We start from the raw sequence: 26169 nt of genomic DNA on the forward strand, positions 1-26169 counted from the left end.
TTCACATCTGAAATGCTGTTTCAGAAAGTAGTTTTCATACAAAAACAGAATTTGACTTTTTTAAAAAATGGAGAATGTATGGGAAAATGAAGAAAAATAGTTAATTTACAAGAAAGTTATTTCCTTTGCTCAATACTAGTAGTGATAATGTAGCTATAGGACACACATTTTTCTTTTTTTTTCTTTTTTTTTCTTTTTTTTTTTCTTTAGGTAAATGGCTGATTTCTGATATTAAAAAAGTGAATACCACTTTACACAGTGATTAGACCTACAGAAATGAAAGATGCCATTCCAGTAGGAAAATGGTATTTAGAGATAAATTAGTCCTTGAGGGTGGATTTATAGGTATCCTTACAGATTGTGTATAATACTTCATGCTGGGGACTAGTGACTCCCATTATAACATAGAGGTTTATCAAGCATTAGTATGTCCAACAGATCAACAGTGAGCTGATATAGCATCATTATTCAAAAATATCCCTAGCAAAGTTTCACTCTCAATTCAAACCTTCTTTCAAGTGCTAAGTAATAATTATGAAAACCTGCCTGAACATAGAAGAAACATTCACATTTTGTCTGAAACATGGGCCAGTAACAAGAATCTGGTATGGGAATTAGACAGTTCCCCAGGATTGTCAATCCATACCTGTTTCAACAGTTATTAACATTAAATGACAATGGCATGAAAGTATAAAATCCTCAGGCAGCTTGTCTGTATGACAGTGACATGGGAATGTATGGGAATGACATAAACACCATCAGTCAAGTGTCCAAAAAGCGTCTGTCACCAGTAACATAACACACAGAGGATGCTATCACATCGACTTATGTAGCTACCCCATGATTGGCAGTCAGAAATAGCATTTGCCTGGCTTAAAACTTCATAGTATTTCAGATTTAGTCTACTCCTACAATACTTTTATTCCTCTTGGGAAAGTTTCTTAAATGCACGGGAAATTTAATACATTCTGTGTAAATCTGAAGTACACCTCTCTCCCACTGTCAAGTGTTTAAGTTGCAATCTAGTAAGAGGATCCATACCCAAATAACCTAGTACAAATTCTAAGGTTCATTTAATTTTTTTAATATGTTAAATATTGAGTCTTATCTCTGAACTATTGACAAATCTTGTGCTTGAAGATCAGGAACACCGTTAGATAAGGTAAATAATTCTAAAAGTATTATTTTCCTATACAAAGTCAAGGTGATAAGGACTAGTTTCAATACATGGGAGAAAAAGTATGCATTATTGACACTTTATGCTTCATTGCTCTTATGCCTTTGACCACATGACTTTCACTCCAGCCATCTGAATATCTTTTGCATTAAATCAGTAGGAGCAGACAATAACTAGGAAGTCTTTGGGATCTCCCTTTCTTCCCTTTGGCTTCCCTTTGGCTAAACGTGTCTGGCTAAAGCCAGGCTCAAAGCTTTGAATACTTAGATTTATTAAATATTGTCCCATTTTGGCTGAGCATGGAGGGCAGTGTTAGTATTGTCCCCTTCTGATTTTGCAAAGACTCTAGGAAACCTTTCCTGCATGGTGCTACACACCACTTTCAAAATAACAAGAACCCCCCTGAAATAAAAATTTTTTTTCTTTCTGTACTTCCATTGCCCAAGAAATATAGCATTTTTCTCTAAACCCTAAAACTACTGCTGTAGATACCTGAGTCCTTGCTACTATTAGAGTGAACGATCAGGATTTTATGTCATTAGAAGTGCAATGAAACTGATTCAATGCAATTGCTGACAACTTCTGAATGAATTAATCTGTAAGATCGTAAATCCATGGTATGTGTTCTACTTGCATAAAATTTTGCTCTCAGACAGAACTATTTGCTAGAGATGAGTCTGTGTGTCTTTTGCTTTATTCTTGGTGGATTTTAATGTGGTACTAATGCCAAAAGAAAAAAAAAACAACCCTTAAAAGCTGCATAGTCTAGAGTTAGTATTTAAGGAAATATAAAGAGAAATGTCATTCTCAAATTTATTATCTACAGATTTTAAACCCAAGGGGACTGTTTTTTGTTATGAATTCTTCACATTTCTTACTCTCATTTTACACTTTTTTTTGTATCTTTCATTCTCAGCACTAAATGGGTCCCTACATTTGATGCACCTAAATTTTATTTCAATTTAAAAAGTGTTTTATGAAAATAGACATTCTTTGAATGTTTATGAAAATAGATGCTTTCAGTCAGGCAAAATCTCCTGTAAACATTAGTCTCCTAAAATAAAATTGTATCTAAGATGCAATTTTAGATTCCTGATTGTTGATATACACCACTGATATCTCTACCAACACAATCTTAAGTAAGAGACACATATGGCTGCCTGAGAAGAAGCAGTCTGCTTAAAGTAGGAACCCAGAATCCCAACTTTCATTAAGTAAATAGGCTTTTTCTCCTTCTTTTTTTTTATTTTTTTTTTTTTTTTTTATTTCAGTGGAACACTTCTAAGATTCAGCACAGCAAAACTACGTCTTTGCTGAACCAGGAAAACAGCAAATAGATCCAACTTCAATTATGTGTCATTTTCCTCCAGGAAAATCAGAATAAATCCTGATGAATGCAATCTTACAGAAGATACCAAGATTAAGTAATTTGAAGCTTCAAGAACTCTGCTGAATGATGGCTTAAGGACATGTTAACTGGAGACTCACCGATGAAAGATTGTTTTACTTCAAATCTTTCATCCTTATTTAAAGGTAAACAACTCATCATAGAAATATAAAGAATGTTCAAATTTAATATTTTGAACCATATAAAGGGAGAACTGCACAGTAAGGTTAGGAGTTAGGTTTGTAAATCAGGGGTGATGATTACAGCGAAAAAAAGTATCTGAAGATGAAGCTGTAATTTATGCACACTGGTAATCAATTGCCCACATACAGTTTACTTGTGAACTAATTTATAAACACACACAGCACTAGACGGCAGGGGATAGACGTTGCATTCATGCACTAGCAAAGACCAGTCTCCTTCTGTGTTCCTTACTTGGACTCCAGGCAAAAGTCCTCTTTGGGATCTCTCATGACATAAGCTAAATTCAAATCCAGTTCTCCCTGATACCTTTTAATGGAGAGAACAAGCATGAAAACCAATTATAAACAGAAATGAGTTATTAACAGTAGGGATGAGAAAATTGATCACTATCATTTAAAAAGTTATCTAGCACCATCAGCACACTCAAAAATGGGCAAAAGTACATCATAATCGATGCCATATGTTTTTCCTTATTTTCTGCATTAACGCTTTTAAATGAGGAAATGGCTGATTTGCATGTTACCCTTCCTTCCGCTTGTAAACTGTGGCCTATTCCTAAGCAAGGCTGCCTTAAAAAATGAAAAAAACCCCAACAAACCAAAACTAACCCAAAACCAAACCAAACCAAACCAAACCAAAAATCCCCAACAAACCTCTTGATTTTGTGATATGGGAGGGTAAGCAGTGGTTTATTGACTTCATGAACAAATGAATTTGACATCAGGGTTTTTTCCTGGATCACAGCATTGCAATTAGACCATAATAGCAGCCAGACCACAAGAAGCATCTAAATGCAAAATTCTCCCCTTTTTTCTGAGTCAGATAAGGGCAGACAGACACTTACTATCCGTTACGTTATCATAATAAATCCTAACGTACGCCTTTTTGTAGAATCTTTATAACTTTGAAAATTAATGAATCAGTTTCCACGCCCAAAACCAGTAGTGTAATATAGTAGATTGAAGCACAAATGAAAGAAATTTATATAAACGATAGTGAAATTTTGGAAGAGTAGTGCTTTACTGAACTATAGAGAGAGAAATCTTTTCCATTTAGATCAGAAAATTGGCATCTTCTTTTACTCCCTTGGTTTGATCCCTCATGAAGCCCAACGTTTATATTGACAAATATATGTATAATGCTTATAAGTACAAAAATCAAATTTCAATGAAGGTTTTTACATATATACTGCTTAGAGTTATAAATCTGTAGTTTTTCTTCAAGACATCCATTAAAGACAATATTTATTTCTTCAGTATTCATAAGAATCTTCATCAGCATACATAGAATTTTTTACATGCTGTTATCTACTTGATTCATAAAGGAGTCTAAAATTATAGATGTGACAACCTTACAAAATTAATATTATTTAAAACCTCATAGTTCATGGCCTACCACTATTTTCTTAATTTATCATGCATGCAGATACAAACTGCCTATGAAGTAGTTTAACATAATCACATGCAGAAACATACAATTCTTCCTCCAGCTTCTTCCTACTCACATTTTCTAGTACTATATGATCATAGATTTTAAAAATAAACTCTTAGAAATTAAGATATTAAGTCTTTTCACTTAGATTGCTGTCTTACACTATTAATTTTTATTATACTCATGTCTACATTTTAACTAAAATGGCAATTTGTGATAGGAATTGAATGCAAGGAGATCTTCAGGTATCAAGAAATGCAGAGCAGGGCATTGCATTTGAAGGACCAGCCAATGACATGTACGATTCTTAGAATTTCTTTGCAGTTAGTCCCTAACCACAGCAAACTAGATTTTCATCTAAGAAAATCTATAGATATTCTATAGATAAGGAAGAAACACTTCTCAGCAAAAGTATAACTCTCAGTATGAAATGCCATATGGAAAGAAAACTAGTTATACTCAGCAAACACTGGAATTATTGTTAGACAAATGTAACATAGAGAAGTTATGTATCTGAATAATGCTGATTTGTAGATTATTGCTTATGAATAACAGCAGTAAAGACAGCATTTATTAACAATGCTGCTACATCTAATGACATATGCTGGGAGCACTGCTTCCTGAATCGCATAGTTGTCATGGATGTTGTACTACACTTGGAAAAGATTCACAGTGTCACTGAGCAAAAACATTTTAAAATGACATTGGCTTTTTGAGTTTCCTACATTAATTCATTTCCCATCACTAGAGAGAATAGAGGAGATGAATGTCCAACACCCTATTTAATTCACTTCTCATTTTTTCAGCGAGGTGACTGCAAGCTATAGCAAAGTTTAACCTAACCTCCTTGCACATTCAAGCAATCTTACCACAGTAAGATCACTGATGTTTAGAATGTAAAGCAGAAGCTACACAGAAAGATGTTTTGTCATTCTTACTGCATTAATGTTTATAGGAACATACCTAACACAGACCTGTCTTATCTAGCTAGCTTAGCTTAACTATCTAGAGGCTTGTCCATTAGCACATTCAAATGCTCTTTCACTTTACATTTACTAGCCATATTCATTTTATATAGCCACAGCAAGTTCTCAAATTTTATTATTTCCATTTCTAGGTCCAGTCAAAATTATCAGTAACACAATCTAGGCAGAAAAACCAGCTGTAATACTGACTTCATGTTTTATTTACAGAATACAAACTTCAGTTATGGGATTGATTTTTATTTTCCTTTTAATTGAAATTAAATGTTCAGCTACTGGGAAGTTTGGCCAATGAAGAACTTTCTAAAGAAACAGGCAAACTCATATTGTCACTGACAAAGTACCATTCTGAAATGGAGTTGATTGTTTTCCAACAGCAGTCCAAAGAGCTATCTTTGTGGGACACTTTACAAAGTACTTCTCAAACAGAAATAACATATATTAGTGAGCCACTGTTCTTTTTTGGAAGATGGTTAAATGATCACCTTGCTGACAGACTTAGTTCCCTTTTCCTCTTCACTAATTCCAAGTTTGCTTAATTTTTCTGTTAGCCAACAGACTTACTTTTTTCTCCTAAATTCAGGATTATTTTTAATTATGTCTGTTTAGAAACAAATGATGCTTCACAATAGACCAGTTTTTATGGTTTCATTAATAGAAAAATAACAATATTATGTCTGTATTTTAACTCTAGAACTACACACATTTTTAAGGAAAGGCTTGGTTTTAAAAACAAACAAGGAACTTCAGATTAGTTCTTCAACTTTACCTTACATAATCATAAACATGCATGCTAATTGCTCCTTAATGCTACCCAATAAAGTGATAGTCTCATAAGAATTGTTATTACATTTATGCTGCTGCAGCTTTCAAAAAATTAATTACAAAATTAAGCCCAGATACAGATACAAATGTGGGAAAACTAAGAAATGGCCCACATTTTCAAAATATACAGCTTTCCAGAAAGTAAATGGATCTAGTTTTCTGTCATTTAGAAGCAGACCAAATTCCTCATAGTTAATTAATATGCATCTTTCACTTCAAAATAAGGCTCAAATCTTCATAAGACATTAGAAGACTAGTACATGTCATATGGATTTTACTAAATATGAAGCTTAAACCTCTAACACATGCCAGAACTCTGTATGAATGCATTGTTAGGAAAGAAGCATGAGTACAGTTTGGAAATATTTACATTTCTTTTGTGAACAGAATTGTTGATTCTAACTTCACCAGGGCATGTAGAATAATTGAAATGGGTGATCAGTCAATTTGAATTAAGAAAAAAAGTAATCCATCTAATATGAAGCAATCCAAAACCTGTTTGAGAGGATATAGAGCACTGTCACACTAGGTAGTATTCGAAACCTATCAAACAGTATTGCAAGTTTGATCCACCAAACACCTGCAAAATTTAAACCTAATATGATTTTATTCTGTTTTCTGAAACATTTCAGATTAATAAAAACCGAACCTAAAGCAAAAATGCAAAAAAGTTCCAAAATAAGAATACAAATTTTCTGTATTTTATACAAAATTTTCATACCAACGGTAGCTGTTTCAGCAGGAAGGAGAAAATTAATATATTTTCCATCATTAACAACTTACTTGCCTTATTTGCACATTAATACTCTATTTTATAAATTTCAAAAGCAATTAAAATTGAAAAACAGATTTAACTATGTGACTATTTAAAAACTAAAATGTAACTTGCAGTCAACAGCTTCCCTCTATTGATTTTTCCATTGATTAACTTCAGTTTTAACCTCAGATTAACTTGCAAGGCGGATTTAGTAGCAGCTGGAAGCAGTTGGAATTACTTAAAACAAAACTTTTAAAGCAGCCATGCTTTAGGAGAGAAATTGGAAAAAAGAAAGCTTTTTTAGAACTAAAAGGTTCATTTCTCTGTATAGCTTAGGAAAACATTGTATGAATGTACCTGAACTGCATTTACAGAAAATATGTTCACATTTTCCAGTTTCAGTCCAATCTTCATACAGAAAAGACTGAATTGCAATTACTGTCATATTGATTTGAAGAAAAGCGGCATACTTTGGGCCACTTTTTAAAACCACACTACTTTAAAACTACATTAAAAGGAGCACTGATCGTGACTGATAAAGCTTTTTTTTTTTAAATAAGGTTCTTTGGACATCTGAAGCACAATTTGCTTCTTGGCCTTAGACTGAATTTACTGATTTGAAATAAATAGATAAGATTTAGTGTAAGATCTCCAGAGAATTTAATGCTGAACATCCCCAACTGACAAGGGAACTACTCACACAGTAAAATTCATTCAGGAAAACATTCTTATTTATTTACCAGGGAAAAGGCTCTGTCCTCTCTTTGAGAGATTTAATGCTGACTTGCTTGGAACTTTATCCCAGGATCATCAATTACTGTAAACAGGGGAATCTCAATTCTCTGGGCATACACTACTTAGAAACTGAAATCTCTGTTAATTTGTGTATTTGTATTTCATTCGCATATCTACCTGAAATCTTCGAATCTTGACCATTATATGAAAGAAACTATCTCATGTTTGTAACCAGAACCCTATTTTTGGAGATTAATGAACTCCTCTAGTTAAATCTTAAAAAACAGAGGCCAGACTTAGTAATGTCGGACTACTCTCAGAAAATATAGTCTTGATAAGACTACTGTTAAAACCAGTGCATAACTACTGGGAAGGAGTTGATATTTTAAAAGACAAATGTGGTGCTATACAAAATTCACAAAAGGACCGGATACTTCTTCTCCAGGTGAGAGATTTTCTTGTGTGCTGCTCTCAGAGGTTATGAGGCCATAATTATTTACTGGAAGGTTTCTTGTACTTTTCTGAAGGGAGCACATTTTCTACTTTTATTTGGAGAATGTAACAAATTATGGATGTGGTAGTCTTTCCAAATACACAGGAAAAGTGAACAGTCTGAATTATTGAAATTTAGAGTTATTTCTATCTAAAATTTATTTACTTACGTTCTTCAAGTTAAGTCACAGTTCAGTATGTTTTCCCATGAAATATTGCCAAAGAGATGAAAAAACCTGAACGGGCTGTGACAACGCACTAAGTAACTTCACTCTTCAGGTATGGAAGCTGGGACAGCTCTAGAATATCTCACAAAAGCATGTGGTCAGAAGTCACATAAAACTTCATCTTTGCCTATCACTATATACCTGTAGTAGTCCCACACATGGTTCAGTTTTAAGAACTGCTTTAGTTCTTACCGCTAGCCAGCAGTGAAATGCAAATTTATAAGCTTCACCAATCACCCTGACTACAGTTGCCATTCTAATTGTTCAACAGCCCACTGGGCTGGGTTAATGCTGATAGCAACATTCATATTGGCCATGGACTTCTAGCAACCTCTCAAAATGTTATGAAGATAGATGGGCAGTGAACATAAAATATTAATATTTGGGGGTTTTTTCCTCACGTGCACAAATTTGTCCAAAAGTTTCATGTCTAGACTGTACATGAGGAAGAATTTCCTATGCTGAATACATGGTTAAGTTTCTGTGCTCATTTACACATGCTATTCTTAGCTTGTCTTCATTCAGTGGCAAAATGTTTGAAAAGGCTTGAAACAGTTAACCTACTAACAGTCCCATATACCTTACACACTGTAAGTAGCCAAATGTAATGCAAACTGAATAGTGACAGAGAATGAAAAGTAGATTGGGTGTTTCAGGTTTGGAGCAGTAAATTATCATGTTATTCACTGAACTCTCCCTAGGCTCAGCCAGCCATACATCATCTGTCAATACTCCAGATTCAATCTATAAATTAATGTCATGATTTTTGTGCTGTCACTCAATGTATGCTATTCTCAGGAGAGGTCAGGATCTGCAGAAGTCACATTATTTTACAGGGTGATACATATTCACAAATCCCAGGAGATCTGACCTACATTCCATGTAGATGAGCAGAAATCTTTTTATCTATCTCAGCTGATACCTAGCTTCCACTCTAGTCTTAGCAAACTTGTGGAGAGCAGGTGGGGTATTATACCAGTCCCAAATGGAAAGGAAGTAGAAATATGCCAAAACACAATAGGTATGAGTTAAGTAATTGTACAAAAAGTTTTTAAGTGGGAAAAAATCATGGAAAAAAGGAAACAATCCAGAAGTTCACCAGCTATGTACTTCTCTGTTGGCATATTAGTACCAAGTCAGTAGCATTCCAGTACTTTCCAGAAGAGCATACTGAAAGGATTTAGAGTTTGAGTGAGTGATAATCTAAGTAAATAAATGTGCTTAAAAACCAAGAGCCTTAATACTACTAGTCCCAATAACAAAAAAGGAAATAAGTATGAAAGACGTGCACAAAGTAAGTGATAAACAGTTACATACAATTAAAAATGTCTTAAACTTGCTTATTTGTTAACAGTTCCTTGATGATTCAGTATTTCTTCATAGATGCATTGGATTTACATGGCAAGGTTTTGGTAGTGAGGGGTATTGCGGGGGTGGTTTCTGTGAGAAGACACCAGAAGCTACCCCCTTGTTGAACAGAGACAGTTCCAGCCAGCTCTAAGAATGGCCTGTTGTTGGCCAAAGCTGAGACTATCAGCAAGGTTGGTAGCACCTTTGTGATAACATGTTTAAGAAAGGATAAGAAAAAAAGATGCTGCACAGCAACTGTGAGAGAGGGGAGTGAGGAAAAAATGTGAAAGATACAGCCCTGCTGACACCAAGGTCAGTGAAGAAGGAGGGGGAGGAGGTGCTACAGGCACTGGAGCAGCGACACCCCTACAGTCCTTGGAGAAGACCATGGTGACACAGATTGTCCCTCTTTGGCCCATGGACAACTACAGTGGAGCAGATATCCACGCTGCAGCCCATGGAAGACCCCACACCGCAGCAGTTGGATGTGCCCAGAAGGAAGCTCCAGCTGGGGAGAGCCCATGCTAGAGCAGGCTCCTGGCAGGAGCTATGGCCCTTGGAGAGGAGCCCACACAGGAGCAGGTTTGCTGGCAGGACCTGTGACCCCATGTGGGACCCACGCTGTAGCAGTCTCTTCCTGAAGGACCGCACCCCATGGGAAGGATCCATGCTGGAGAAGTCCATGAAGGACTGTATACCACAGGTAGGACCCCATGCTGGAGCAGGGGACGAACATGAGGAGGAAGGAGCAGCAGAGATGAAATGTTATGAACTGACAACAACCCCCATTCCCCATCCCCCTGCACCAGTTGGGAGGATGAGGTAGAAGAGCTGGCAGTGAAGTTGAGCCTGGGAAGAAGGGGGGTGGGTGGGAGAAGGTGGTTTCAGTTCTGCTTTTTATTTCTCACTATCCTACTCTGTTATTAATTGGCAATAAATTAAATTATTCTTCCTCAAGTCTGCTCTGCCTGTTTAGTAACTGGTGAGCGATCGCCCTGTCCTTATGATGACCCACAAGCTTTTCATTGTTATCTTCTCCCCATTTCCTGCTCAGAAGGGGGAGTGAGAAAGCATCTTGGTGGGCACCTGGTGGCTAGCCAAGGTCAACTCACTAGAACATAACTACAAGGTCTCTGTGTCCTAGATATGAATACTGGAAATAGTGGTAGTGCAGATTTCTTTCACTTAACAAAACAGTCTGAATATTGTCATTGAACATGCCCTGCCTCCTCGCAGGTCTAGCATTGTGTTTACTGGTAAGGGCAGGTGATCATGTTTCTATTTTGACTCTACTGCAAACCAGATGAGAAGTCCTGGAAATTTGCAGAGACATGATGCCTTCTTAACTTAAAGCTGAACAATTTACCGACTAGAGCTGGCTTGAACCAGGCTGGCTTGCAGCCAAGACTGGTTGTATCTAGGCATAAAGATATAAGCAAAAAAAAGTTCTTTATTGACTCTCCCCTTTATCAGGCAATTTAAAATAGAACCCTTTGCAAATGACACATCTTAACATGGTACTAACATTTCTGTAAGGTTTTAGGGATAGGTCTCAAGGCAGTGATGATTCACTCCAAAGTGTGTTATTCTTACAGCTGGTTGGGACTTTTCTGACTAAATGCAGATTCATTGAGACCTAAATGCACTGTCAGAAATCTACCCATCTCTCTGCCAGTCTGCCTGGCAGGCTGCTGAAGAATCCATGACTTCAGCGTCAAAGGCAGTTTTATCACGTTGATGGGGGTAAGAAGCCTAAAAGCCTGGGGAAGAATAGCTATATCACAATAATCAGGCTCTGGAGTCCTGCCTGAACTTTCAAGGAAAACATCTTGTTTGAATTTCTTTCTTACAAGAACATTTTTAAAATCTATTTTTAAATTGCGATCTTCAGAACAGAGGAAGTAGTAAATTTGAAACCATCCAAATATACGCTATTATGTTTTGTAGTGCTAAGCGCTAGAAAGTATAAGCCTAGGAAAGAAATTGAATCAATTTCTCCTGGGTTTACAAAAACCTTCTTAAAACGCTGAGTCTCATTCACTTCTCTTCCAAGGTACCTATTACAGCAGAGGCTCCTAAAACAAGTTATTCAATTAAAGACTACTACATGCAAAATGTAGTATGGGACAGATTAACCAAGACAGAAAAGACAAGCTTTTGTTCTAGTTTCAACTAAATGCTGCTATGCCATTCTCTTTTCAACCTTAGTAATCCTGATACATTTTTGTTTCTTTTAATTATGTTCAAAAAACCCTGAACAGACAAGACATAATCTAGCAGGAATGATATACATGTATACAATAATATACATACACACCTATAAAGAGGTATAGCTTATACTTCCTTAGGGCAGGGAGGCTTCCCAAGAATACTTCCAGCCTTATTTATTATCATAAATATAAATATAAATAGACAATGTCCTTCACTTTTTTTTCTTCATGCTAAGATTGACCCTATATCATTCTGTACTTTTTGGTAATGAAATTTGACTGATTACAATTGGCTAAATGTCAATCAGACCATCATTTCAAATGCAGCGGTGATTAAGAATTCAGTTCTACAATCACCATCATCATCATAAAATCAAGGTAATATGCCTCGGAACCTGCACAGCATGCAGGAGAAAACAACCTTAAGTATAACGACAATGTTACAAAGTCTTTAAAATAATCCCAAAGCCTTTCATACTGTGGAACGCAAGTAATAAATTATTTTGCTTAGCGTACAATGACAAATACTTACCATGATCTGTTCTGCAAACACCAGAGTGCCTATTACATGAATGTTTAAAAGATACTTTTAAAAGGAAAACATTAAATTTGCCTGCAAATTCCACCCTTTTCGAGCCCAACGTGTTGTTTCATAATGTTCTGGTTTTGGCTGGGATTTTCTTCATAGCACCTAGTATGGGGCTATGTTTGGATTTGTACTAAAAACAGTTTTGATAACACAGGGATGTTTTCATTATTGCTGAGAAGTGCTTACACAAAGTCAAGGGCTTTTCTGCTTCTCACCCACCCCACCAGCGAGTAGGCTGGCGGGGCACAATGGGTTGGGAGGGGTTATGGCTGGGACAGCTGACCCCACCTGACCAAACGGATATCCCATACCATATGATGTCATGCTCAGCTTATACAGCTGGGGGAAGAAGAAGGAAGGGGGGCGGGGACATGGTCAGGGTGATGGCATTTGTCTTCCCAAGTAACCGTTACACGTGATGGAGCCCTTCTTTCCTGGAGATGGCTGAACCCCTGCCTGCCGATGGGAAGAAGTGAATTAATTTCTTGTTTTGCTTTGCTTGCATGTGCAGCTTCTGCTTTACCTGTTGAACTGTCTTTATCTCAAGCCAGGAGTTTCCTCACTTTTACTCTTCCAATTCTCTCCCCCATCCCACTGGGGATGAGTGAGTGCGTGAGCTGTGTGGTGCTTAGTTGCTCCCTGGGATTAAACCACAACACGTAACATGATCCCCACATATAAGAACGCATTAGAAAACAATCCTGGATAAGTTTTAGTGTCTGTATTATATACAATATGCAGCCATTTGAATAGGCAGGTTTTTTCAGGAGGAAGAAGGCATGGATTTACTCCTGCTTCAGAACATAGTTTATCTATTCTTAGATAGTGTGTAAAGTCAACTGTGTAATTTCTCTGATTAATGCCAACATATGGCCACAGAATACAACCATCTAGCTAGAGAAGAAATAAGTGGATGAAGAGGAAGAAAGAGGAATTTTTCTCTGTTTTTAGTATTTTTTTTAATACTTCTTACTGATAAAGGCAATTGCAAGTCTACACTACAAACTCATCCATGGATATTTTAGTGAAAGCAGATTCCATCATCATACATGTATCTATAGTAGATGTTTAATATGGAAAGAAATCGTCCGTCTGAGATTCTTTTCCAGGCTTTGTCGCATTCATCTGCCATTCAGTTAACGAAGTTGCATTTCCATTCCCTCTTCTGCAAGCTTCCAGTAACTCAAAATACGAGGCAATTTTATGCATAAAACTCATCCAGATTCTCAGATGGTTTTCAGTAATACTTTCATTATTGTGCTGGAATACCTTCGGCAGTGTAGAACAGGCCAATATTTTTAAAAGCAAGGTGCAGGACATTGTAGGATACTTAGCATGAAGACATGTTAAAATACATATAGTGCCTTATTGCCTTACCTTCTTAATAAAATGTGTTTACATGATAAGAACTATATTTGGACTCACACACTTATGATAAAAACTAAGTGTCATTGTAATTCATTTATGCCATACATTATACAATGGATAAAGCAGTATCTCCATATCTTTGTTTCATAGGACTAGCAGTTATTTATGACATTTATCAAATCCACTAAGAATCTCAAAATGGGATCAGGAAGAAACCTTGTTATATATAGATGCACAAAGTATTAATTTTAGATTTCAGTTTAAGGTAAACAGTCAGAAGCTAAGAAAAACTTTCTTTTTTTTTTTTCTTGTAAGCCAGATGTGAGACTGTGTTTTTAGACTGCATTCTTATGGTCTTGTGTCATCACACTAATACAGATTTTCACAGAATCACAGAATCACAGGTTGGAAGTGACCTCAGGGATCATCTAGTCCAACCTTTCTAGGAAGAGCACAGTCTAGACAAGATGGCCCAGCACCCTGTCCAGCCGACTCTTGGAAGTGTCCAATGTGGCCGAGCCAACCACTTCCCTGGGGAGATTATTCCAATGGTTGACTGGTTTCACTGTGAAAAATTTCCTTCTCGTGTCCAGTTGGAATCTCCCTAAGAGCAACTTGTGTCTATTCCCCCTTGTCCTCTCCATGTGACTCCTTGTAAAAAGGGAGTCTCCATCTTCTGTGTAGCTACCCCTTAAGTACTGGTACATGGTGATGAGATCCCCTCTGAGCCTCCTTTTCTCAAGGCTGAACAAACTCAGTTCTCCCAGCCTATCCTCACATGGCAGGCTTCCCAGTCCTTGGATCATCTTGGTGGCCCTTCTCTGGACCCCTTCCAGCCTGTCCACATCCTTTTTTGTATAGCGGGAACCAGAGCTGTACACAGTACTCCAGGTGTGGCCTGACAAGCGCTGAGTAGAGGGGGATAAGGACTTCTTTATCTCTGCTGGCGATGCCCTTTTTGATGCAACCCAGCATCCTGTTGGCCTTCTTGGCTGCAGCAGCACACTGTTCGGTCATGCTGAGCTTCCTGTTCACCAGGACCCCCAGGCCCCTTTCCACAGAGCTGCTCTCCAGCCAGGTGGTTCCCAGTCTGTGCTGCACTCCCGGATTACGTTTCCCCAGGTGCATGACCTTACACTTCTCCTTCTTGAACCTCATAAGATCCTTGCTGGCCCACTCTTCCAGCCTATCCATGTCTTCCTGCAGAGCAGCTCTCCCTTCTGGAGTGTCTACTTCCCCACTCAACTTGGTGTCATCAGCAAAATTCATCAGGCTTATCACTTATAAAGATGTTGAATAACATTGGGCTGAATATTGATCCCTGGGGGACTCCACTTTTGACAGGTTGCCACTTGGAAGAGGAGCTATTTCTCACCACCCTTTGGGTGCGGCCTGTCAGCCAGTTCCCCACCCACTGCACAGATCACTTGCCTAGGCCATAATGCATTAATTTCTCCAGGAGGAGACTGTGGGGGAGGTTGTTCTGGTATAAAACATGGAGGCTGAAGATATGGCAAGGTTCATAAGATGTTTAGCAACTTATGAAGGAAAAACCGCCAAAACAATAAATAAGCAATTATGAAACTTTCTACTGAAGTCCAAGAAACAATTCCACACCTCCGTATGCTGATATCCTGGGCTTCACCATCACTAACCTACCTCCGCTCTGTGCTTACTGGGTAAGGTAACTGGGAAACGTAACTGTATGCTGAACTCCTAAGGCAGAGGCTTTGAGATTCATGTATTTCTCCTTGTCTCTCTATAATCAACATTCATCTGACCTTGCACCATCTAGCAGACAAGGCTGAAATCTGCTTGCCTTCTTCTGTTTGTCTTCTGAAGTTGCTCAGCTTCTGCACACACTCCTACACTCCTCTAAACTACTCCTACACACACTCTGAAATGGATGATTCACTATTATCTTAGCTATCTTCTTTGACTTTTGTTCCTATGGGAACAGTTTATATTTCATATAAATTTCAATTCCTTTGAGTAAAACTGTGATAAGGAAAGCACATACAGTGTCTGCACTTCAATATATTTGTCCAGGAAGAAAGAATAATACAGAATTTCTCTACTTATCTAGATACACTATGTTAAACATTAGTAAAGAGTGTCCAGACAAATTTACAGTAAGTGAACAGCAAGGGCAACTGAATGCTTATCATACCTGCAATATACACAACTATGTAATGAAACTTTAGGGAAATAAAGATAAATTTTCAGCCTCCAAATGTTTTGACCTTCAAAGCCTTAAATTTAGGGTTTCCCATATTGCAGTCCCAGAGCAAGTTTACCTTTTTCAGTTTCCACATTTAGAAATCTAACAGCTTTCCTACTCATTTCGTCACAGCCCCTGTGCATGCTCCTGCTAGGCTGGAAGCTAACCTTGTTTCCTTGCTGTCCCCCATTCACTCTACAAACTGAGAACACAGCAGTGGTCTCAGCTCAGGGACCTGCCCGAGAGAAGTGCTGAAGGGATGATGACCATTTTGTATGTTTACTGTTTTCAAATTTAGCAGCTGGCAATTCTACTAAAAAACCATATGACTTTCTCTTAGCAAAATATTTTCTTTTAAATGGTAATTAATTTTAGAACTAAGTTTGCACACAATTAATAACCAAAAAGTGGCTGAAAAAGATGGAAAGTAATAGTGTAGTACCTGCTGCATCAATGGCTGTGTCTTGAAGATGGGGCAACATTTTCTGCATTCCCCCATTTGCTAGTTATACCTATTACTAATGTGTGTCAGAAAATTGTAACAATGTAGTTCAGACAGATAACCACAGAAGAATGAGGACCAACAGCAAAGCAACCAGCTACGAGAAATGAGAGCAAAAATACAAATATTTCTAATTTATAAATGCTAAAGTCATCATAAAGATGCATATTTTTTGGCCAACATGAAAAAACTAGGAAATAAAAGTAGTTATTAATGAAAAGGGAACTATTTGTCCAGAACAAAAGAATACATATCCTAAATATTAATCTTAGAATATAATATTTATAACTGTGACTCGGACTGAACTTGCCCTGAAAGCAGACAGTATTTCAAATATTATGATCAAAAAGGGAGAATGTAAGAATCCAGAGCAACACATTTTACTTTAGCAATGCCTGTCTTTTCACTTTTTTTTGGATCTCAAAATTTTGTGGCATGTGTGGAAGAGAGAATGTGTATCTGACCTCCAATGAACCATACACTTTACAGAGAAGTAAGTTCCCTTCAGTATATTAAAAAAAACCCACAAACAGAAAGCAGAAAAAGCAGGGTCATAAATTTTCATATAACAATCCCTGCCTCTTTAACAGAGAAATATACCATCTTTCAGAATATTTTCAACTATATAGGATTATTTTTCTGCATAAACAGGTAAACTTTTTATTCCTCATTCCAGTACCAAAACTGTATTTGGGAAGCTGTTCTTCACTTTTCACCACCTCCATGATCTTGGAGCTTCAGACTCACAAAACGAACAGAGAAAATGGGAACTTTAGTCTGGTTGCTTTTAAAGCTTATATAGCCATTTGTATTGTTAGTAATAACAGCACGTATGATCACTCAATGTTTCACTGTAATTTTAATCCAAAACCTCCAGGCTTCTTAGCTGTCAAAGGATATAGTGATATGAATTACTTCTAATATTCCACTGACATCTGTCAAACTCTTCAAGCACAGAATATTTTTTGCTTGTGAAAACTATCAAGGAGAAAAGCCCAGCTCATAATCAGTAGTAGTTTGGCAATAGCCCAAAAGCTTTTTCAGTACAAAACTGAACTGAATTTGTGCCTTTTTAAACAACAGCAGCGATGTAATTTTTTTTAAAGAAAAGAAAGCTACACCAACAAATGGTGAAAACAGGTTTAAAAGGAAAAATATGTACAGAACTAAAAAAAACACATTGCTGAACACATTGCCATGTGACACCAACAGCCTTTCATTTTCAACAAAGTAAAACTTTTTGCAGAATTATAACAAGGTTTACTTACCACTGTTCGACTGCACTCAGAAAAAGTTGAAAGCATTAGAACATAGAAGAAAAAGACTGTTTATGTTATAGACATATAAAAGAGTTTTGTCAAGGTATCCATCACAGAAGCAAGACATTCAAGAAATTAAAATGGTGGATTGAACCAAAACAACTGCAAGGATGTTGGTATCAGTTAAGCTATATCAGTGTAGTGTAATGACAGATAAACCGCTAAAACAGAAATTTCAAATAGGGTAGCTGATCGACTTTTTGCAATACCCCAATTCTGTTTTCCCCAGGACTTGGATAGTGGAAGTCTTAAGGGAATGCCAAAGTATAACTTCTTAAAAATAATGAAGATGCTCCTTGATTGCAACGACTATAGAACTGCAGTTCGTGCATGCCTGGAAAGAAATAAACCCCTTCAATTCATCTACTTCTATACAGAATGGGGAATTGTACTGAAGAGAAGCCTGACAAATATCAGTGTCTTGGGGGATGTCTGCATTTGTTTCACAGTTGCAGTTTTAAGATTTCTCTGACATTTTGCCCCTTTTTCTCATTTTACATCTCATCCTATACTCAAATCACTGACATCACATTTCAGCCCTAATTTATTTTGTCTCTCTTGTCTCTGAAACCATATTATTGTCACACTCCCCCACCTCAATTTGATTTTATAAAAAGGTTTACAAGTTCCTCAATTTTTCTCACATTCTGTTGTTTAGAAATCAAAATAAGATTTACACAAGCCTGTGCTGGTGGGTCCACTAAGCCTAAAAGAGCCAGGGACATGTATCACTTAATATTCTGCTGGCATCACTAAAGGAAGAATCATGCTCCCATATGGCAGAGCTGTCATCCCTGAACGTATTTAAAAGATGTTAGACGTGGCACTTCAGGGCATGGCTTAGGAGACATGGTAGTGTTGGGTTGTGGTCTTGATGATCCTAGAGGTCTTTTCCAACCTTAATGATTGTATGATTCTATGATTCTATGGTCTGTCACTGACCTAGTACAACCCAGTAACTTCATTCCTTGAAAGCTAGCTATTTATTAATCAGGCACAATTCTCATCATGTTAGCAACTTCCATAATAGCACCATAAACGTCTAGCTTTAATCAGTATTCATGTCCGCCAACTTCATTTTCCTGCTGGTCCTGCATAGCCACCATTGCTCACTGCATCATATCTACAACTTTAGGAAGAGTTTACAGGGCATTTCAGACGACCTGTCTCAGTGCAGACACTTGGGCTACTGCCACATTACAAACATTATGCTTGCAAGAAGAAGAGCTTCTCAATAGATACATGTGTCTAAGCATAGGTATATCTACACAAAAACTAATGGCACACTTACCTGGAAAAAAACCCCAATAACAACACAACAAACACACAAACAAAACCCATTCTAACAACTTTTTTTTTAAAAAAAAAAGTATTAGGAAAGGACAGCACCTCAAACCCAGTAGCTAGCATCCAGAGTTAAAAGAATTTCTCCATTTCCTTGATAATACACTGTGAAGTGCAGAAAAAAAAACCACATGGGAATGGGGAATGATTTCTGTAAGGCTGTGTGGAACCTCACTGCTTTAACTCCTACAAATTTTCCTCTAAATTTTCACTCTATCTTGCTCCTGCTATTTGAGTAGCTGTAGAAACATAGACTGATACTGGACATATATTCTATATTTGTTCTTGTGATAAGGTCACCTTATATCTTAAAAACTTCCCCTTTTTTCTCCTTGACGTATTTAAAAGACAACAGTAATCTCTTCAACCTTTATTGCCCTGGAGTAAATATGATCAACTCCCCAAAAGCGCTACATTTTTCTTCAAAGTATTCTGTCCTTCCATTTAACCTGCTTATAAATTTGGTGACATTAAATTTATCTCAAATCTCAGTGCGTTAGTAACCTTGGAGTTTTGCATTTCCCTGTTTCTAAAGAAACTCAGAATGTCACCATTTTTGATTAAAAAAAAAAAAAGAATTCTTAAAATTCCCTTAATGGAGTAACTTTCACATGATTTTCAGGGAGGCTGAAACTGAGACCGTAGCATGTTCCCTGGTCAGGTGGCAGCCATGTCTTATGGTCTGAAGAAGAATTCCCACTCTTTAGAGTCTGTCGTAAGTTCCCTGAGTTAAAGACTACTTTTCATGTTATTTAATCAGCCATGACTTCTCATTAGCTTACTTCCACTGAAACAATTCTGATGGTAACTGAGACAATTTAAAAATGTTGCTTGCTAATCACTGAAGTCAGAAGTCTCTGCCCACTAGAATAGGTGTCAGAAAGAGGTATAGTGACAGCAGGCAGCTTCCTTCTCTCCCTGAAGAGGGATAGTTCTTCTTTAAAGACTTGTTATCCCATGCTTTTAATCAGGGAACTGTAATATCTGAGACTGGTTTGCTCTTCAAACTATTTCAGTAGAGCTTCAGAACTGAACAGATTTGTACAGCTGTTGTAGACACTGTGCACTGGAGCACTGGAGGTAGTGATAGGAACAGCTACTTGATAAGAAAAGCATATGGAGATTTTTGTTTGGTTTTCTACATAATATTTTCATTAGTAAATGAAGATTAACAAAAAATAGATGCTCCTCAAATGACTAATTTGCTGAAACCCTAATGGAAATATGGGGGCTACAGCCCATCCAGAGCTCAAACGTGCCAGTAGCTGCCTTGAAGACAATAAGCAAGCTGAGGGCCTGGAAGCTGCAGGAGCTTAGGGAAAAACCATAGGCTCCCAGCCAGCACAGCCAGTGGGCTGGCATCACAGCTCTCAGGCTTTCTGGGGAGGACTGAAGTGTTCTACATCTTTAGAGAACTATTTTAAAACAGAAGAGCATTTTACTGTGCTTAATTCCATAATTAAGAAAGCTAAGTACCAGAAAAATGTGCTACTTTTCATCACATGGACTTTTAGACTGCGCAGAGAAAAAGATATCAGCTCATACTATCAAAACCAAAATGATACAGTTATTTTAAAACATTTCCTGGCACAGCTCTGACAAAAACCCTACTTCACATTGTTCATTCCCTGTATAAAACCAATTCAGCTTTGAGCATTACTTCCCACTCCTTTCCAAGAAATTATTGACTCTACACTCAGCAGACCTTTTGCAATGTGTTCAGCATTACTGTCCTTCAATCTGCCCCTGCAGGTCAAGATGATAGGAAACAAAGTATATGCTTCTGTATATTTAGAGACTCCATGGCGGAAAAATGTTCATATCATGAAACTCTGGGCCTCTAAATAATTCAAGAAGGTCAAGCAGCTATGATTCCAGAAGATTTTTGACTGAGTCAAAACCATTTGAGTGGTTCTTTCCCATTGAAGCCATGGGAGAGAAGAGGTATTAGTAGACTAAAGGTATTATTGTGTTAACCAAAGAAGTGGCCTGATTTGCCAAAATAAACCCCATTGTGTGTACACCACTATACACCATGAGGCTGTTAAAACTCTAGGCATTGTTCCATAGAAACCACTGCCACTGAACATTTTTTAGACATGTGAGAAGAAGAAGAAAATATTTTAAATAACAAGCAGCTCTCTAAATATTCCTTAAACTTCGGTTAAGTTTCATAAAGGAAAGCAAAGTACTTGGCACATTTCAGCAGCAGTAAAAATGGTAACAGTTCCTTGTGGGAAGACAGAACTCAGCTGGTAAATGAGCTGCAAAAGAGATTTTTTAAAACCATAACTTCCTAGTTCAGAACACATAAAAGATTTGGAGTTCAAGAGTCAGATTTTAATGAAACAAAGCAGTGTAGCTATCTGACCAGTGTATCATCTGATGGAGATGATGAACTTTATACTGTTTAGATACACTGAAAGCATGGAGAAAGGCAAACATTGAAACTCCACTATACCCACAGCCAAGATTTGTTGTCTTTCAGAAACAGCAACATATCTGACACTTTTATAGCTCCACCTTCTCTGTATTCTCAGATCAGGTAGTTGTAGGGAGGAATAAGATCCTCTGAAGTTGTTTCTTCTCCAGGCTGAACAGGCCCAGCTCTCAGTCTCTCTTCACACATCATATGCTCCTGACCACTGGGTTCACTCCTGTATGTCGATATTCTCATGCTGAGAGCACAAAACTGGACAGAGTACTCCAGATGTGGTCTTATAAGTGCTGAATAGAAGGGAAGGATCACTTCCCTGTACCTGCTGTCAACACTCTTACTAATGCAGTCCAAGATATGTTCAGCTTGCTGTCCACTAGGTGTGTTCAGCCTGGAGAAGAGAAGACTGAGGGGGGATTTCATCAATACCTGTAAATATCTAAAGGGTGGGTGTCAGGATGATGGGACTAGGCTCTTTTCAATAGTGCCCAATGACAGGACAAGGGGCAATGAGCACAAGTTGGAACACAGGAAGTTCCACCTGAATACGAGGAAAAACTTCTTTCCTGTGAGGGTGACTGAGCAGTGGAACAGGCTGCCCAGGGAGGCTGTGGAGTCTCCTTCCCTGGAGACATTCAAAACCCGCCTGGACGCGTTCCTGTGCCCCCTGCTCTAGGTGTTCTTGCTCAAGCAGTGGGGTTGGACGAGGTGATCTCCAGAGGTCCCTTCCAACGCCTATCATTCTGTGATTCTGTGATTCTTGTACACATGGACAATGCCTCTGTATCTCCCTTCCAGGTAGTCTGTACCTGCTTCTGTGTGCTTCTCTTTTCTTGTCTGAGCTGAGTCAGGACCTCTCATTCATCCCTACTGGTCTTCTGCAATACTTGTTTTCTGAAGAATGGGAAGTACAGTTCTTGCTCTCAGAGGATGCTGTCCTTGAAGATTAGCTAGCTCTCCTGGGCCCCTTTGCCCTCCAAGGCAATTATGCACAGGATCCTGCCAAGCACGTCCCTGAAGAGCATCTTCCCTCATCACATTATTGATCATTTATATCAAGAAACTGTCTCCAATATCTTCCAGAAATCTGGATTGCTTGTGTCAAGCCATATTGGCCTTCCAGTAGATATTGTTGTGGTTAAAGTCACCCAAGAGTACCAACACCTGGGACTATGAGGCTTTTATCACTTGCCTTAAGAATGTTTCATCTGCCTTCTCCAGTTGATGAGAAGGTCTATACTTACTACAATATAATCTATGTTGATCTGTCCTTTGATATCTGCCCACAAGCTCTCCACTGGTTTGTCACTTCACCAAAGGCTCCCTCCACTCAAAACAGAGCTTTGCACAGAGCATAGCCTTAAGGGAGGGCATTTCATACTGACATCTGTTAGCACCTTAAGGTACTTATGTCTTATCTACACAACTGCGTTCAAGGTTAAGAAGTGGCATCATGTTTGTTACAGAAGAAAGGGATGAGTTGGCCAGACATGTTGAACTTTCTTAGGTTTTCCCCTTCTTTGATGAAAGAATCCTGAAGTTATGATTTGCTGTCACTCTTTTCAAATATACCTGCACCATAGTAACTCTACGGAAGGAATGAGATCTTTTAAAATTTAAATTAATAAACAAACACAACTGTCAATCTCTCTTTCATGATGGGATGTACAGATCAATGTTTGCAATAGTTGATCCAAAATCCACGTAATTCATTACCTTCCATACTTTTAAGCTACCTCTTCCACATTTCTTGAATTTTGTTTCACTGTATTTAACTTAGATTATACATCATACAATGCTTATATAATGTTAAGAGATAATTTTAAAATGCACAGTCTAAAATATGTCACAAAACAAATAGAAACCTTATCACTAAAAGATTCTCATTCTTTTTAAAAACACTTTTTTCAGGTGAAATATACCCTAGGACACAGACACGTACAATTGCATTTTCAAACAAGAAAACAGTGCACTTTAATAGTGCAGTGTTCAGTTTCTCACAAGTAACTACCTGTCATTATGTACCAGGATGCCCAGTCTGTTCTCAACTCATTCATTATACCATGTAGCTGCTCAGCCTGCAGACTGCTTGACATCCAGCTTTACAATATCCTGAGGTTTTAGCTGGTATTTACCTCTTATTTGCAATGGCATGATAATTATTAGTTTAGTAAGTGCCTATAGCAAAACTTGGCAAAAAAAAAAAAGGAGAATGTTTCACATCTTGACTTAATAACATCCCATAGGTACTTTTTTACTCAGTTTTATAAGTTTAGCTGAAAACCTCCAGTCTTTAGACCATCTGTGTGCAGTCAAAGATAAGTAATGGAAGAAAGAGCTCTGTAACACGCCCAACACCTCAGAAAGTATATTAAAAAAACCCTTCCCAAACCCCCCAAAACCTAAATCCCAAACTCCAAAGTTCTTCTTTACAACAAATTCCTTTAAGGTAAGGATTTCTATCTGGTGTTTTGAATTAATTCATGTGAGCAAGACTTTGATGTGTAACTTGATTTCTTCAAGCTAGAGATGCGGTACCAATTGCTTACCTGACTCACACGCAAATGTCTTTGACGTCTCATCATGGAAGATAATTGCCACTGCATGCTTCTTTGTCTCTCGAGGCAATCTAGTTATGTTTTTGATATTGTGCAGCTCAGTTACCTTAAAATGAAGAAAATTATTTTAGGCCAGTGTATAAATAGTACAAATAAAAATATTAACCATAACTACCCAATTTTTACTATAATCTGTTTCCCCCCCATGGCTATTTACACTTATAAGTTTTTTAATTGACAAAAATACATAAATGGATAGAGTCTAAAGTTGCAAAATTTTCAATAAATTGTATCAAAAAATGAATGGTCTACTTCTCTAATAAAGTTCTACTTGGAAACAGTTATCACAATGACATCAAGACAGTCTTGTGATTATCCTATATTTTTTGATTTCTATATTCATACACCTTTGATCACTTTCAGAATCTGCATCAAATACATAACCTACTGTAGGAACAGTGGTGTCTTATTATTAGTTAAGTGGAGTCACTCGATTATCATGCCAATTAGGATCACTACATTTGTAAGGATAGATCCTCATCTGTCTTTAAACTGTAATTGTCATCCTCATAAGAACTGACAATTTTATTTTCCAAATATTAGAAAAGTTTATCAACAAAAATATACTCTTGTAGCAAATTTACAGCATAAACAATTGAATCTATTTCCATTTTCCTTTGATGCAAGTAGATAACTGCAATTAACACAAATGGAAGAAAAATATGTTATTACAACCAGAGCTGGTAGCACAGTCTACATTAAAATGCTTAACACTTCACATTGTAAAATCTTTTTCTCAGTTTCTTGGAACACTAGGCAAACTTTATCTCTTTATAGTTAACTTTTCCAGGCAGGACATCTGCCTCAGGCAGTATTAATTTCTTAAAAATCCATATGAGTTTGGCCATCTATGACTGGGGAAAAAATGGACTGAATGTGGATGGGATTTTTTGTTTAGTTCTGTAATTCTTATGCTCCCTGTGTACAGCTCTAGCATTCTTCTTCATATGCTGGGAAGAATGTTTTTTAAGTGACATAGATTTTATATAGTGTAGTAAAAAAAATGGAACATGTTGGGGCAAAAACACTGCAAAAAATACTGAGAGTAGATGAGCAGTGAGAGCCATCAAGAAGCAGGGAAAGAAACTGAAACAAAGCATGATGTGGAATGTGTAGGTGCTGATGACTAACTTGAGACCAGAACTGAAGACTGCTATGGAGTCTATCTTGACAGCCTTCAGCAAACTCACTACAGTTTGTCATTAGCTTTGTTGTGACAGGTGGGCCAAAACTAGATGCGGTACTCTAGATATGGTCTAATGAGTGCTGAACAGAGGGGGATAATTGACTGGCCATGGTACTGTTTATACAGCCCATGGAGCTGTTGGCCATCTTTTCTGGCTGAGACACCAAGCCCCAGGGCCCTTCCCGCAGGGCTTCTCCCAGCCTGTCCATCCCAAACCTGTGCCATCGCAGGGGCTCTTCTGTCCCAGGGTCAGCACCTGGCAATTGCTGTTATTCAGTTTCACAGTGTCCCTGTTAGCCCATTCCTCCAGCCTATTCAGATCTCTGGAAGGCAGCCTGACTACTGAAAGCATATCAACTGATCCTTCCTAATTTGCTATCTGCACAATTGATGAATGCATGCTCCACTACCTCCTGAAGGTCCCTGATTACAATACTAACCAAGAGATGTCCCCGTATAGGCCCTGGCAGTTTTACACTTGCTATGCACCTCCAAGTAGAGTATGACCCATTCACCATGACTTTCTGGGTCTGACTAGCCCACCAGCTTTTCATTGTCTAGCCATCCACTGACCTAGATGATAACTTCCCAACCTGGATATGATAATATCTTGGGAGACAATGTCAAAAGCCTTGCTAAAGTTGAGTACCCTATGACATCCTCTACTCTCTCCTCATCCCAAATCATAGATGGCTATCAGATTAGTCAGGAGTGATTTACCCTTGGTAAATCCATGCTGCCTCTTCCCAGTTGCTATCTTCCCCTTCACATGCCCAGAAATATGTTTAAAAAGGACTCACTCCATGG

General features: G+C 37.7%; 1 protein-coding gene across 3 annotated transcripts in view; it reads right to left on the reverse strand.

The window, feature by feature from the left end:
* The window catches only part of DOK6 (docking protein 6), a 280839-nt gene that overhangs the window by 123942 nt on the left and 130728 nt on the right, over positions 1–26169 (reverse strand). For all 3 annotated transcript variants that reach the window (XR_012659151.1, XR_012659150.1, XM_075084596.1), the window contains exon 3: positions 24108–24222. Coding sequence is in view for 1 of the 3 variants with exons in the window: in XM_075084596.1 (XP_074940697.1) it covers positions 24108–24222 (115 nt within the window). In the remaining 2 variants the exon portion in view is untranslated. The remainder of the gene's footprint in view (positions 1–24107; positions 24223–26169) is intronic.

The sequence above is a fragment of the Phalacrocorax aristotelis genome, chromosome 2, assembly GCF_949628215.1.
Source record: "Phalacrocorax aristotelis chromosome 2, bGulAri2.1, whole genome shotgun sequence".
In the NCBI taxonomy this organism is placed as follows: Eukaryota; Metazoa; Chordata; class Aves; order Suliformes; family Phalacrocoracidae; genus Phalacrocorax; species Phalacrocorax aristotelis.